The sequence below is a fragment of the Furipterus horrens genome, unplaced genomic scaffold, assembly GCF_987537825.1.
Source record: "Furipterus horrens unplaced genomic scaffold, mFurHor1.1.pri manual_scaffold_11, whole genome shotgun sequence".
In the NCBI taxonomy this organism is placed as follows: domain Eukaryota; kingdom Metazoa; phylum Chordata; class Mammalia; order Chiroptera; family Furipteridae; genus Furipterus; species Furipterus horrens.
The window spans coordinates 66487090-66500413 of NW_028327181.1; the positions used below are offsets into that span (position 1 = coordinate 66487090).

The following is a 13324-nucleotide window of genomic DNA, read 5'->3' on the forward strand; positions in this document are numbered from 1 at the left end:
TCAAGCCAACAAAAATGTCAACTCCTAAAACTGGATTATAAAAACAGAACGTTGCATTGATTTAAATGGACCTCTTCCTCCCAACAAACTCATTTCATGGGAGAAAGAGCTTATAATTAATGTGGTGGTCACACAGCAGAATGGGCGCTGGCTGGCTGCAGGCCCTTCCGCCACTGCACACAAACACCACGCAGAACGCCAAGAAGCCAGGTGTGGAGTGACAGATGTTTCACAGATAAACAAGAAAAGGGAGGTGTTCTTAAAAGCTTATAATTGGGAAATCATGATGCTTAATTCTAATTTCTTGGTGGATAGGTTATGTGGGTCAACTCATGCACTGCCTCATGAATTTGTTCTTCTGGCCAAGTGAGTCTGCCGGGATGGGAAAGCTGATTCCCATGAGCTGTTGTGGCCACATAGCTCTGAGAAAAGAGATGCCCCGAGACCAGAGATGGTATGGGGTGGGCTTTGGGAGCACAGGGGATGGAACCAGATTGCCTAGATTCGATGGCTGCTCTCCTGCCTAGGTGCTGTGTGGCTCAAGTGCTGTGTGGCTCGGCATGAGTAGTTCATCCTCTCTCTGGCAAGATTCCTCATCTTTGAAGGAGAGAAAATAATTATCTACCCATCGGATTATTTTGAGGATTAAACATTTATAACACTTATGATATTTTTAGTATAGTCACTTAGAACAGGACCCAGTGCTTAGGAAGTACTACGTTTCTTTTATAGTATAATTTTATGTATTTATCATAATAGTTTTGAAAGAAGCATGATGGAGAGGGAAAACCTTGGACTTTGGAATGAGTAAGAGCTGAGTTCAATCCCTGCTCTCCAAGTCCTTGGTTCAACAACTGTAAAAAGAGGGCAACACCCATCCCCCCAAAAAAACCTCCCCTGCAGGGTCGGAGTGAGAAATTAAATAAAATATATCTATGTGCCTGGTTCAGTGCCTGTCATATAGAAATATTCAAGCCATCCTTGTTTCTTCCCCTTCTTCATCACTATGCCATGGCACTGTGCTAAGAGGTAGGGACATAAACATGAATGAGAGGTAGTCCCTGTTCTCAAAGGGCTCATGTCCAGAAGAAAGGCCTGGATGTAAGCAATGATGCTACAACAAGGGCTATGATGAAAGGTATCAATCGCACTACCTCAGACGGAATGCTTCAGCTGGGATTTGAAGAAAGAGTTGAACTTCAGTGAGCTGGTCAAAACATCGGTCAGGGAGGAGAGGGGTATTTCAGCCTGGGCAGCAAACACACTGCATACATGTGCCATAGAGAGCCATTGATCATTGCTTGGGGTCATTATCCACCTCAGAAGCTACCTCTGGATTTCTGTGCCAAGACCCCTGGGTACCCCTTCTCTCTCTGGAGAAGTGACCATCTGGAGAATTCACAGGAAAAGCCATAGCAGAGAAAACACCTGGGTGACCAAAAGCAGCATGTGTATATTTTAAGAGGGAAATTTCTAAGAAAGAAACATAAAATGTCCTAAAGTTTTCTAGAAGACAGAGCTTAGTGCCCCACCCCACCCCACCCCCACCCCCGGAGTTAGGATGCTGGAAGACTCACATGCTTGCCCTGGCTGTTTTGTCAGTAACTGCACTGATCTCACAAGGTTGCCCCACCTCGGCTGGGATAGGTGTCACTATGGCACCCCCAGGACTGCTGGCACCAGGCTGGGAGCCTGGTGTGTGAATTGTTGTTAGAGGTCCCATTAAACTGGCAGACTCAGAACCCTACTCCAAAGCCAGCAGCAGACATCTTCAAGGAACCAAATCCAAAGCAGAATTTCAGCAAAGCCCACCTTCAATAGGTTGTGCCCCAGGTGAATGAGAAGGGCCTCCAGCTGTGTGTGTGTTATGTGCATGTATGTTGTGTTTATGTGTGATTTGTGTGTATGGGGGGGGTGAGGATGCGTAGGGTTCAAGATGTCCTCCTCCCCAGAGAGCAGATGCAGGGAGTTGCCATACCGACAGGAGGCCCTCCAGGCCAGTGGGGAGGGAGAGCCCATCCCACCACCTCTCAGAGACCAGATACTCATTTAACAGATCTGTGCCAATGCCCCTAATAAATCATCACAAAATGGGTGAATCTCTTCTTTAGGCCAAATCCCCCAACTTCATTAGAGCCCTCCCACCCCAAGGATCCCTTCACACTGTTTCTATGCCCACCTCCCCACCCCCCATCTCCCATTAAAATCTAAGCTCTGGAAAATGCCTGGCAAGTTCCTTAATCCCATGGAGTAATGGGGCTGGAAGTGTTACCTGTCCCAGTGAGGCCTCAAGTATTTGGGAAGTATGGTAGAGACCAACTGTGCACCTCACATCAACGCATCCATTCCTACCACCCACTAAGCGCACACTACGCACACACTAGAACACACACTATCAGACACTTTATACCCCCACACTACCAAATAGCCACATACACACTCAAGTAGCCACAGTACAGCATGTGCAAACAAGCTCATATTCATGGGATACATGGGAATGCCTGTTCACACATACACGTGCACATGCTATGCACACTCAGTGCAGGGTATCCCACTCATACAGTTGTTCAAATGCCACACTACCCAGTGGCTCTCTCTACAGCCCTTCTCACACAGTCAGAAGGGCTCTCTTATCTTAACATGGCACCACGTAAACTCAATGTTTCTACTCCACGCCTCTCCCACCAGCCCGTACACCCACCACCCCCACCCCTCAGCACATCTGTGCAGCATCCCCCACCCATTCGACTCCAGAAGAGGCTTCCGCTCGGTGTGCAGCGGCCACAGTGGCCACGAATTAAAATGCAGCGAGGAGGAGCCCGGCGCGTCAGCACCGCGTCTCCAGGAGCGCACAGCGCTCGCCACCGCCGCCCCTCCCGTCTGGACCGCGGGGCCAGCGAGCTGAGGAGCAGGTGCTCGAAGCCCAGCCGCGCTAGCATCGCGCGGCCGCTGCCCAAGTTCGCCCGGGGCCCGAAGAGGGCCGGGCAACCGGGAGACGAGCGCAGCCGGCGCCGCCGCCACCGAGGACTTGGAGTCTCGAGAGAAGGGCGCTCGGAGCAGCGAGTTCGGGGCACTCCCGGGAGATGTAAGCCGGCGCTCCGCAGTCCCCAGCTCCTGGAGTCCCTGGGGTAGTGAGAGGAAGAGGCAGCAGACAGCGAGGCCCGGCTTTTCTGGACACTTGAAGCACCCCTGAGAGCTGGGTGAAGAAACGACAATTCCCTCTGGCTAGCCTCCTCGACGGGGCCCAGCAGCCAGCAGCCTCTGGGAGCACGCCCTGAGAGCCCCCAGCCCCAGGCGACAGCGGGCAAATTGCAACGCAGGGCTCGGGCGCGGGACTTGGGGGAGCTTTAGCCAGTATCCGCGGAGCGCAACCCGAGGAGCAGTGAGAAGGGTCCTGAAGGGACAGGAAAGAGGGCGGCAGCCAACAGAGCGACCACTCACCCCAGAACACACCCACCGCACCCGCGGACTGGGGGCCGCGGTGTGCCTCTGGGGGCGCTCGTTCCCTGGCGACTTCGCTCTCGCGTCCCAGCACCGCTGGGCTACTGGCCGGGCTGGTGGGGTCTTTGGGAATGTCCAAATCAGTCATGGTGGCCGAGTGGCTGCTTTCCCAGGACCAGCGTAAAAGCTGGGGTTAGGCGGAGCAGGGGGGACTCAGTTCAGGGTCCCCCGAGGTCCAGGACGAAGGCAGGCAGGCGCAACGCCCAGGGACTGGAGAGGCGGCGCCCAGTGGGGCCCCATGCAGAGCTAGTGGCCGGCGTCGGGCATCCTTCAGGAAGACTAGGGGCCAGGAGAGTCTGGGAGGCGCTCGGGAGAGGCCAGTGCCAGGGGCGGCGGGCCGAGGCGACGCTCAGTCCCGGGCGGGCGCCCGCGGAGGCGGCAGCGGCGGCGCCGGGCGGGCATGCCGCGCCACCGGAGCTCCTTTCGGGCGTACGCTTCCCTAGCGCGGGCTGCGCGTGGCTGCTGCTGCTGCTGCTGCTACTGCTGCTTCCACTGCTGCTGCGGACTCCCATGGCGGCTCCGCCCGGCCGGGGCCGCCGCCGCTGCCGCCAGCCGCGGGCTGAATGAATGAGCCGGAGCGGCGGAGCCGGGCTGCCCCCGGCCGCGCTCACCGGCCCGGGACGCTTCCGCATGGCCCGCGAGGAGCCAGCGCCAGTGGCGGCGGCCGGGCAGCCCGGGGGTGGCAGGGGCGGCGTGCGCGAGCGGGCGCTGCAGGGGCCAAGGGTCGCCCGCAGGGGGCGGCCGTCGCTGAGCCGAGCTAAATTGCACGGGTTGCGGCACATGTGCGCCGGGCGCGCGGCGGCCGGGGGCTCCTTCCAGCGGCGGGCGCTGTGGGTGCTGGCCTTCTGCACGTCCCTCGGCTTACTGCTGTCCTGGTCCTCAAACCGCCTGCTGTACTGGCTCAGCTTCCCGTCGCACACGCGGGTGCACCGCGAGTGGAGTCGCCAGCTGCCCTTCCCCGCCGTCACCGTGTGCAACAACAACCCGCTGCGCTTCCCGCGCCTCTCCAAGGGGGACCTTTACTACGCCGGCCACTGGCTGGGGCTGCTACTGCCCAACCGCACGGCGCGCCCGCTGGTCAGCGAGCTGCTGAGGGGCGACGAGCCGCGCCGCCAGTGGTTCCGCAAGCTGGCCGACTTCCGCCTCTTCCTGCCGCCGCGCCACTTCGAGGGCATCAGTGCCGCCTTCATGGACCGCCTGGGCCACCAGCTTGAGGACATGCTGCTGTCCTGCAAGTACCGCGGCGAGCTCTGCGGCCCGCACAACTTCTCCTCCGTGAGTTGCCCTCCGCGCGAACCCGCTCCCTCTGCTCCCCCACTCTCTAGAGTCAGAAGGTCCCACTCCCCGAGCGGGGGTGGGGGGCCTGGACAGCAGGCCCCTTGCAGTGACCTCATTCCTCATCCACTCTCTGGTCCCCTGAGCTGTCTCCTCCGGGTTGTGGGAAGTTGAACACAACTATGGAAGGAGTCACCCCTCTTCTGTCCCTGCCTCTCCTTACAGCATCAACCCCCAGACCCTCAACAGTGCTCCTTAGAGCAGCTTCTGGAAATACTAGGCCTCCTTCTCCAGGGCCTCGCCCTCCCCACCCCCACCCGGGTCCATGGGACTCCAGGCAACTGCCCTCTATCTGTGTGGAAGGAATGGGAAGAGAGGGAAGCATGTCTTAAGTGTGGGCTTGTTGTCTCTGGGAAAACTACGAGAAGCTCTTCAAAACTGGGCCATCAGGAGAGGCGGGCAGAAGCCCTAAAGCAAGCTTACCACTCTAAGAGCTACAGCTTCAGAGTTCCAAGACCCTTCGGTCCAGGAGGACTGTGGAGGAAACTCCCAGAATGTTAATTAACACTGAAGCTGGTGGGGGAGGCAGCCCTTCTGCTACTTTTAAAAATTGTGTCTTAAGCATCCAAAGGAATTGAGTAGTGGTGGGTGCTGCCAGGGCTCTTGCCCCCACCACGTGTGAGCATGGGTCTTCCCGTCTAGAGGACCCAATGCCCCCTGCAGTGGAGAAAGCAGAGAGGCAGAGATACTAATGGAACAGCCAGGGCCAGGAGAAGCTGTACTCAGGGCTTGTAAGCCACTTGCTGTGCTGGTTCCCCCACACTGTGGATCTGGATCACTCAGCTGTCAGACAGAAGGTATCTGCCTTGTGCTGCTTGCCTAGGAAGAGTCTGGGTGCCAAGTCCCAGCATGGAGCGTGCCTGGGCAGCCATGTGTGTATAAATGCCTCTTAGGTGGGTATCGGCTTTTCCACTAATGAAGGGAACGTTGGTGTGTGTATTTATTTGCAGTGCTGTGGTGGTGATTTTACCAGCCCCAGTGCATCACTCCTGACAGTTTCATTTCTGACAAAGCTCTTCCTGGGATGGTAAAGCAAGGACACCATTCCAACAGGTGTTGGCACAACAGCCCAGGCCTTTGATTGGCCGCATGGGCTAGTCCTTGTCTAGAAGGGTGATCCTGGCTTCAGTATTACCCTCCTTGCTTTGCTTTCAGCCTGTTTGTAGAGCAGCCCTGAATTATTGTTTCCTGGGATTTTTTTTCAGTTCGCCTTTAAAGAATACCTACCTGGTGAGTACCCTACCTTAGCAATCAGGAGATGCTGTAAACATTTGCTACCAAGTAACTTCTTTCAAACTTCAAATACAATTCTGAGTTCCACGAAGATGAAGGAATGAGGGTAGTGATGCCTTTTTGTTTATTGTTGTTGTTTTTTGTCCGACCGCTAACTAGTGGCCCCTAGAGTTATACCGAAGTTCAATGTGCAGTCAAGTAACAGCAGCTCCAGCTCCAAGTTATACAACATGGCTCACCAGATACAATTCTGCACACCTGACGCTTTAGAAAGGACGCGGAATTGTATGCCAGCAGCCAGTGTTCACCTCTCACATTCACCACAACCCTGCATGTATGTTGTAGTGACCAGCCCATGCCTGGTCAGCAATAGGTGCTTGATGTTCAAGAACTGTTGTTATAATTTGGAGAAAGAGATCTCTACAGAAAGAGTCTTTTTATCTGGTGGTAGTAGTTATTAGTTATTATCAATATAATTCTTGTATCTTACCATGACCATTTACCTAAGTGGTGATATCCTCATTTCCTGGTTTATTTATTCAGTCAGTCAGTAGCTACTGAGTGTCAGCTCTATATTCGCTCTCTACTAGCTGCTGGGTATGTAAAATTAAATAAGGCTAGGTGTGTCACAGGACTGTTGAAGAAGGAGATACGTGAATAGTTGCCAGGAGTGTGGGCTCAGAGGGGTCCCCATGTATAGACAAGGAGGGGAAGGAGACTTGCATGTGCAAGCCAGTCCGGGGCATGAAACAGTGAGATTGAACACAAGCTTTCTAGGCCTGAGAATAGTTCAGGGTAGCTGGAGGTTAGGGCTGGATGTGCTCAGGTGGGGTGGAATTGAGGGATGATAATGCAATGAACTGATGGGCCCCTGGGAGTCAAACTGAGTTTGTAAACTTTGTAGCAAAAGCTCTAACTTCCTCTGTACTGGCTGTCACACTGTGAAAAGAGACCTCATCTATGTCCCAGCCTCTCAGCTGCCACCCCCATTCCTAACTCCAGCAGAGGCCACTCCTCCCATTTTCTGCCCCAAGGTTTTGAACTAGTCATGCTTTAAAGACAAGGACAGAGCACTTGGGATCATCCCGCCTGATCACAGCAAGCAGGCCAGCTAATACGAGCCTGTGACAGACAACAAGAAATCATGTCAGCAGCGTATTGTTTGAAACCAGCAAATTCTGTTGACATGGTGCTAGCCCAGGAAGTCCAGTGGTCGTGAGGATGGGTGTCTTTAGGGAGGCAAGGAAGATACTTTCGCCTTTAGAGAAAGAGGAATAAACAAGCTAATACATGTAAAAGGCTTAGAACATTTTCTGGCAACAAGGAAAGACTCAATAAATGTGAGCTATCTCCATTATCATTACTTGCAGTGAGCGTTTCAAAAGACGGACGAGAGCAAATGGCACTGGGCAGCTGTGGTGCCAGCTCCGGCCTGGGCGTGTTTCATGCCATGTCAATTCTCACGATAGCCTGGAAGGTGGTGTGATTTTCCATTTTACACATGGGAGGACTGCAGCTCAGAGAGAGTCTGTAGTCTGCCCAAAGTCACAGAGCCACCAGGTGCTGAAGCTGGGGTTTGAATCCACATCTTCAGGGTGGCAAAGGTGTGTGCGGCTGGATGCATAGCTCTGCAGCTGGATGAGGAAGGAGCAGCATTGGTGGGAGGCGGGGAGTGTGCTGGGAAGACCAATCAAGCCTCAGTTCTTCCCTGACTGGCTACGTGACTTTGGCCTCAGGATCTTCCTCTGTGAAATGAGAGCATGAGCTAAATGACCAATGGGACTCAGCTAAAAAGTCCTCCATCCAAGTGAGCAGTCAGGGGAAAATAGGGCTTAACTACTACAGATGGCCTGAGCTCTTCAGCCAACCATTGCCCTTTTTTTTTTTTTTTTTTTTTTTTGCAGAGCTGAAACAGTGATTAAGGGGGAAATGTACAAGTTATTGAAGGGCTAGAGACAGGATGGTGATTAAATAGACATTTATACAAGGAACATGAAGACTTGCACCCGTTGTTTGGCTTTGGGGAAATTAGTGTAGGGGATTAAATGTAAACTCTGCTCAGGTCTGCAGATATCCAAATTGATCAACATCAGGCTGATTCTGATAGTGGCTATTTGGAGGCCACTGTGACTGGTCAGGAAGGTATCAATCAGCTGTCAGTTGAGAAGGGCTGGAAGAGTAACCAGGCTATTTGCTCCATGCGTCAGTTGCTTTGAGTCTTCTCAGTGATTTGCTGGGATCAGGTACTGGAAGAGTCAATCAACCAGTGTTCATTAAGTGGCTGTCATGTGCCAGGCAGTGGGCCACAGAGACAACTATAAATTCTCTCTGTTTCTGGTAAATAGGCTTGTAAAGGTTAGGGTGCTTCATCAGAGCGACCAGATCTATAAGGAACTGCCGGTCAGTCAGGGAGTAGTACCAGGTACGTGAGAGCCAAGAGTTTGTATAAAACACCTGTTGAGTAAACCGTCACATCAATTTCACCAGAATCAAAGGGATTTATGGAACCCATTTTACAGATGAAGAAAGCAAGGCTCGAGAAGGTACAGAGACACGGCTTGGGGGCATCATAACTCAGTCCATCTCCAAAGCCAATATTCTTTTCTATGACACCATTCGGCCAACACTCAAGAGATACGGGTCAGAGCAAACCCCTCCATAAGGGTGTCCCTCACACTCTTTCAAGTCTTAACTCATAGTTCCTTGCACTGCAAATGTGTAGGAAGTCTTCTGGATTCAAAGGCCTGAGAGTTGGAGAAGGGAAGACCGTTCCTAAAAGCACAGGATCAGTGATGGACTTGTACCCCCCTGTTCCATCGGCCAAACAGCTAGATAGGAGTAGCACTATGAAGGGGAATCTGTTCAAGAGTTCTGGAAAAGTTTTAATTCAGCCATAATCTGAACTAAATTACCATCTTCATTCTTTCAAGGACATTGGTAATGTAAGTCCTGGCTAAGGAAATGTTGCCAAGTTGAGATCCAGCTCAGGCCAGGGCTAACAAATAGATGACTCACTCCTAATTGGAACGTGAATTGTTGGTTAAACAAGTAAAGGCTGGTAACATACTGGGCAGGTTTGTTCTCCTGAGCATGTCAAATATCTCCCCTGACACCATTGTTGATACTATTAAATTGCTTAGTAAATTGTTTTATCTGATTCCACTGACATTTGTTGAGCTCCTACTCTCCATCAAGTACTTTACATTCATTCGTTTATTTCAGCCTGACAACAAGAGGACAGTATTCTTTTGTCCCTGGTACCTGTAAGGAAACTGAGGTACAGAGTGGTTCAGTAACTTGCCCTGATCTTAGGGTTCCAAAATCAGAGCCCATCACATTACATCACAGTTGTTCCACAAAGAAATCCCAGTGTTAATTATTACACCTGGGTAGGGTAGCCCAATGTACATTACCATCGCATTTGTTCCTGCAACACGGGAGGGTGGTCATCGCACCCTGCTGCCTGCCTCAGTTCAGAGAGGGCAGGACCAATGGGTTACATGGCATGAGAACAAAAACAGCCAGAACTTGAATTCAGACCTCTTAAGCCTCCCCTATACATTTTCTTCCCCACAGCTGCCCCGCTCCTGGTCATTATGGGCTTGAGGGATTTTACCTGCCCTGGAAGATTTTCTTACGGAAAAAGCAGTGGGCCTCTGAGTTCCATGCAGGAAAGAATCAGTGTTAAAAGTGACCGCTGAGAAGAGACATTGAGGGTATCTTGGCCCAGAGACCGGCCCTCCTTCCCAGGCAGGTCTGTTTGGGCACACGCAGTTGGCCGTGGATGCATGGGGAACCCTCGAGGCCCATGCTTCTCAAACTGTAACATTCCTGGTTTCCTGGGCCCACCGCAGAGTTCCCAATTCAGTCGATCTGGAACCAGGCTTGAGATTTGCATTTCTAAAAGCTCCCAGATGATGCAGATGTTGCTGGTCCATGGACCACGCTGTATGGGCAAAGCTAAGGGCTCCTTAAAGTTCCACGAATGCTGAGAAGGGATCAGTAGCCTCTCTGTCATGTCTGATTCACTGGGTCTATAAAAGTGCACGTGAAATGAGCATCCTAGAGTGAAGCAAAGAAGGGCACCTGGGGAAGAGTACTGGGCTCCCAGTGAGCCCAGGAGGATGCGGATAACAGAAGTATCATTGTTCTGGGGGCAGCCTTCATGCCACACCAAAGCAGGGTCCACAGAGGGGCCATAGGCCTAGCCAGGGTGTCAATCAAACCAAAATGCTAAAGCCATCTGGTAGACTAAATAATGGCCCCTCAAAGAGTGCCATGTTCTTGTCCTCAGAACATGTGAATATAGTGCCTTATGTAGCAGCAAAAGGGACTTTGCAGATGTGATTAAGTTAAGGGTTTTAAGTCGGGGAGATTACCGTGGATCACCTAGTGGGCCCAATATAATGACAAAGGTCCTCATAAGAGGGAGGCAGAAGGGTCAGAGGCAGAGAAGGAGGTGTAACTACAGAGAGGTCAGAGAGATTCGAAGACACTGTGATAAGGGCTTTGAAGATAGAGGAGGGGGTCATATAAGTCAAGGAAAGCTGGTAGCTTCTAGAAGCTGGAAAAAGCAAGGAAACAGGTTCTCTCCCATGGTCTCCTAAAGGAACACAGCCTTGCCGACCCCTTGATTTTAGCCTCTGGCCTACGTAACTATAACCTAATACATCTGTGTTGTTTGAAATTACTCATTTTGTGGTAATTTGTTGCAGCAGTAACAGAAAACTAATACAGGCCTCATTTGTTATACAGAACACTCTCTACTACACACCTGATTCTACTTAGTGAGGTAGGCTGGGTAGGTTTAGTTCAGGGTCTGTTCCAAAACCAATAAAATAAAAGAAACATGCTTAGATTAGGTTAACACAGGAATGTTTTGTCCATACTCACATTCATGCACGACTGGGAATTTAGAGCTCAGAAACTTAAAAGGAGGTGGCTGAAGGAATAGGAAGAAGTTGGCCTCAGGGGTCAGGCTGACTCAAGTTCAAATCCCAGGTCTGCCAGGTATTAACTGGGTGGCTGTTGGGGAGTTGCTTCCCTTCGTTGATACTGTTTCCTTATTTGTAAAACAGAGATCATACCTTTCTAACACGGTTGTTGTGAAACTTAAAAGATAATATATCCGTCCATTAAAAACGTATTTATTTAGAGCCAGCTACGGTCTGGTCCTGGAGGATAGAAGTGGGGTATAAATACAGACAGCATCCCTGCTCTCTTGACTATAAAAGCACAGACATCTAGGTGCTAGATGAGTGAGCTATCACTATCATCCTTCTCATCATTATTAAGAGGTGACACCTCTCACTTCTTCCAAGAAAGACTTCCAGGTGATGGAAGGATAGTATGTTAATGGTGGCCTTCTGTATATTGTCACAGTTCTAGCCAGGAGTCATGTAGTTTTGATGTCACACCTCTATGGGCAGGTCAGAGCCTTTTAGAGTTTCTTCCTCCGATCAGTGCCCTGACCAAAATTAAAAAATCAGAGAGGGAGATTGGGCTACTCAAAGTCACATCAAAAGCCACTGGGAAGCTTAAAGTAGACACTGAGGGTATATCAGTGCTTAAGCTCACTGAAGGTATTTTTAGACTGCTGCAGGGTCTGCTGCCTCCTCTGTGAACTTCCTCTTTTTCCTAAATATGTATGCTGGTCACCCCTTCTGATTCCAATGGCGTATCTGATCTGAAAGTTGTGGCTACTCTGATCCCTGAAAGTGAAGGGTTTGATCTTCTCTTGGAATCCCTCCCAACAAAAATTATTTTCCCACTTTGAAATGGCACAGGCATCCTCTGTGAACTCACATCTATAAATTTAAACCTGTTCCTTGGGAAAGCAGACGAGGTTTGATTCTGCTTCTCAGCACAGTCTCACAGAGCAAATTACAGCAAGAGTTTGATTTATAGAAGCACCTCAAAGGCTCTGGAGTGAGACGCGTATTTATTCACTTTATTACCGTTTATTTTACACTATCTCTTTACGCTCCCTGCACATGGATTCGAAGACTATTCGGATAGATGCTTATGACCTGCCAGCTTGCACAGCCCTGTTGGGGCGCATGGCTATCTGTGGTAATGCAGCCAATAGCTTGTGTTGGGGGTTCCTTATACCAGTGTTGGGGTGAAGCCCAGATATAACAAACAGGCCTGAAGAATGTCGCCCAAAGTTCTCGCTTGAATTTCCCCAGCTCTGCATTTGTATGGTACTTGGCGCGGTTCTCCAGCTGCAATCCCAGGGTTGCACAGGCAGGCTTCATTTAAGATGCAAATGTCTCACAACAGCTGGAGATATTTAACATGGCTATAATTACATTACATTTTTGACAGTACATAGAGTGAGAGTCTTTTTCATTGTTGTTGAATATTCAACGAGCATCAGATATTTTAAGTAGCCAGGGAGACAGGGCTGCATTTTTCATATTCAGGTAGGTTTCATTTTTAAAATTCCAGCCTGGGTGAGTGTCTCAGCCTCCAACCTTCTTTTACCTTGTCTTTGAGAAGATGAGAGCGACGCCCCTTCTGCAGTGGCTGAGGAGCTGGGTTAGGGAAGCTGTGATGTTGAGGAGAGAAGGGAACAGGCAGGGACAGGGGGCACCCCTGTGTGGCAGGAGCCATAGGCAGGGTCCAGAGTGTCACACAGCTCTCCTGGCTGCGGCAGCACCCAAGCCATGACGAGGAAGCAGCGCAGACAGAAACTTGCCCAAAGTGACATTATTAACACATGTTGGAGCTGAGGTCAGCTAAGGCCTCTCCAAAGACATTTCTGGCCACTTGGGTGTAATGGTTGATGTCAGAAGGTGGGGTGGGGACAGCGGAAACAGGATGGGGACCACCTGCCCTGCCCCAGGTTCTGTGCCTCACATCTCTCCTCTTCAACCCTGTCTTGAGGACAGTACCGTTGTGCCCACTTAACAGATGAGGGAACCAAGGCTTATAAGGTTAATGTGGGAAGTGGTGGTGAGCACCTGCCGCTCATGATGTCGTATTTTGCCCCAAGGAGCTCCACCAGCCAGTAAGGTAGGGAACTACCTCCTAGTTCTTGCCACTTTCCTGCAGTCAGAGGTTCATGGCCCTGAGTCACAAAGCCAAGTCACTTAAGAGCAGCTCTTCTTTCAAGGAATTTTCAGCTTCCTTACCATTGCTCAGGCTGTTCCCTCCCACGGGACACAAGCCTTCTCTGTTCTCTACAGCGGTGTGTGCAGGTATGCACGGACCATGCTGGGGGCGGGGCGGAGCATGGGCTCTGATAGCTGGC

At 51.1% G+C, this 13324-nt stretch overlaps 1 protein-coding gene across 1 annotated transcript in view; it reads left to right on the top strand.

The window, feature by feature from the left end:
- The first annotated feature begins 2890 nt into the window (after nt 1–2890).
- Nucleotides 2891–13324, top strand: part of ASIC2 (acid sensing ion channel subunit 2) — a 237510-nt gene continuing 227076 nt past the window's right edge. Inside the window, exon 1 of the mRNA XM_090291321.1 lies at nt 2891–4776. Within this exon, the coding sequence (XP_090147447.1) occupies nt 4069–4776 (708 nt within the window). The 5' untranslated portion in view covers nt 2891–4068. The remainder of the gene's footprint in view (nt 4777–13324) is intronic.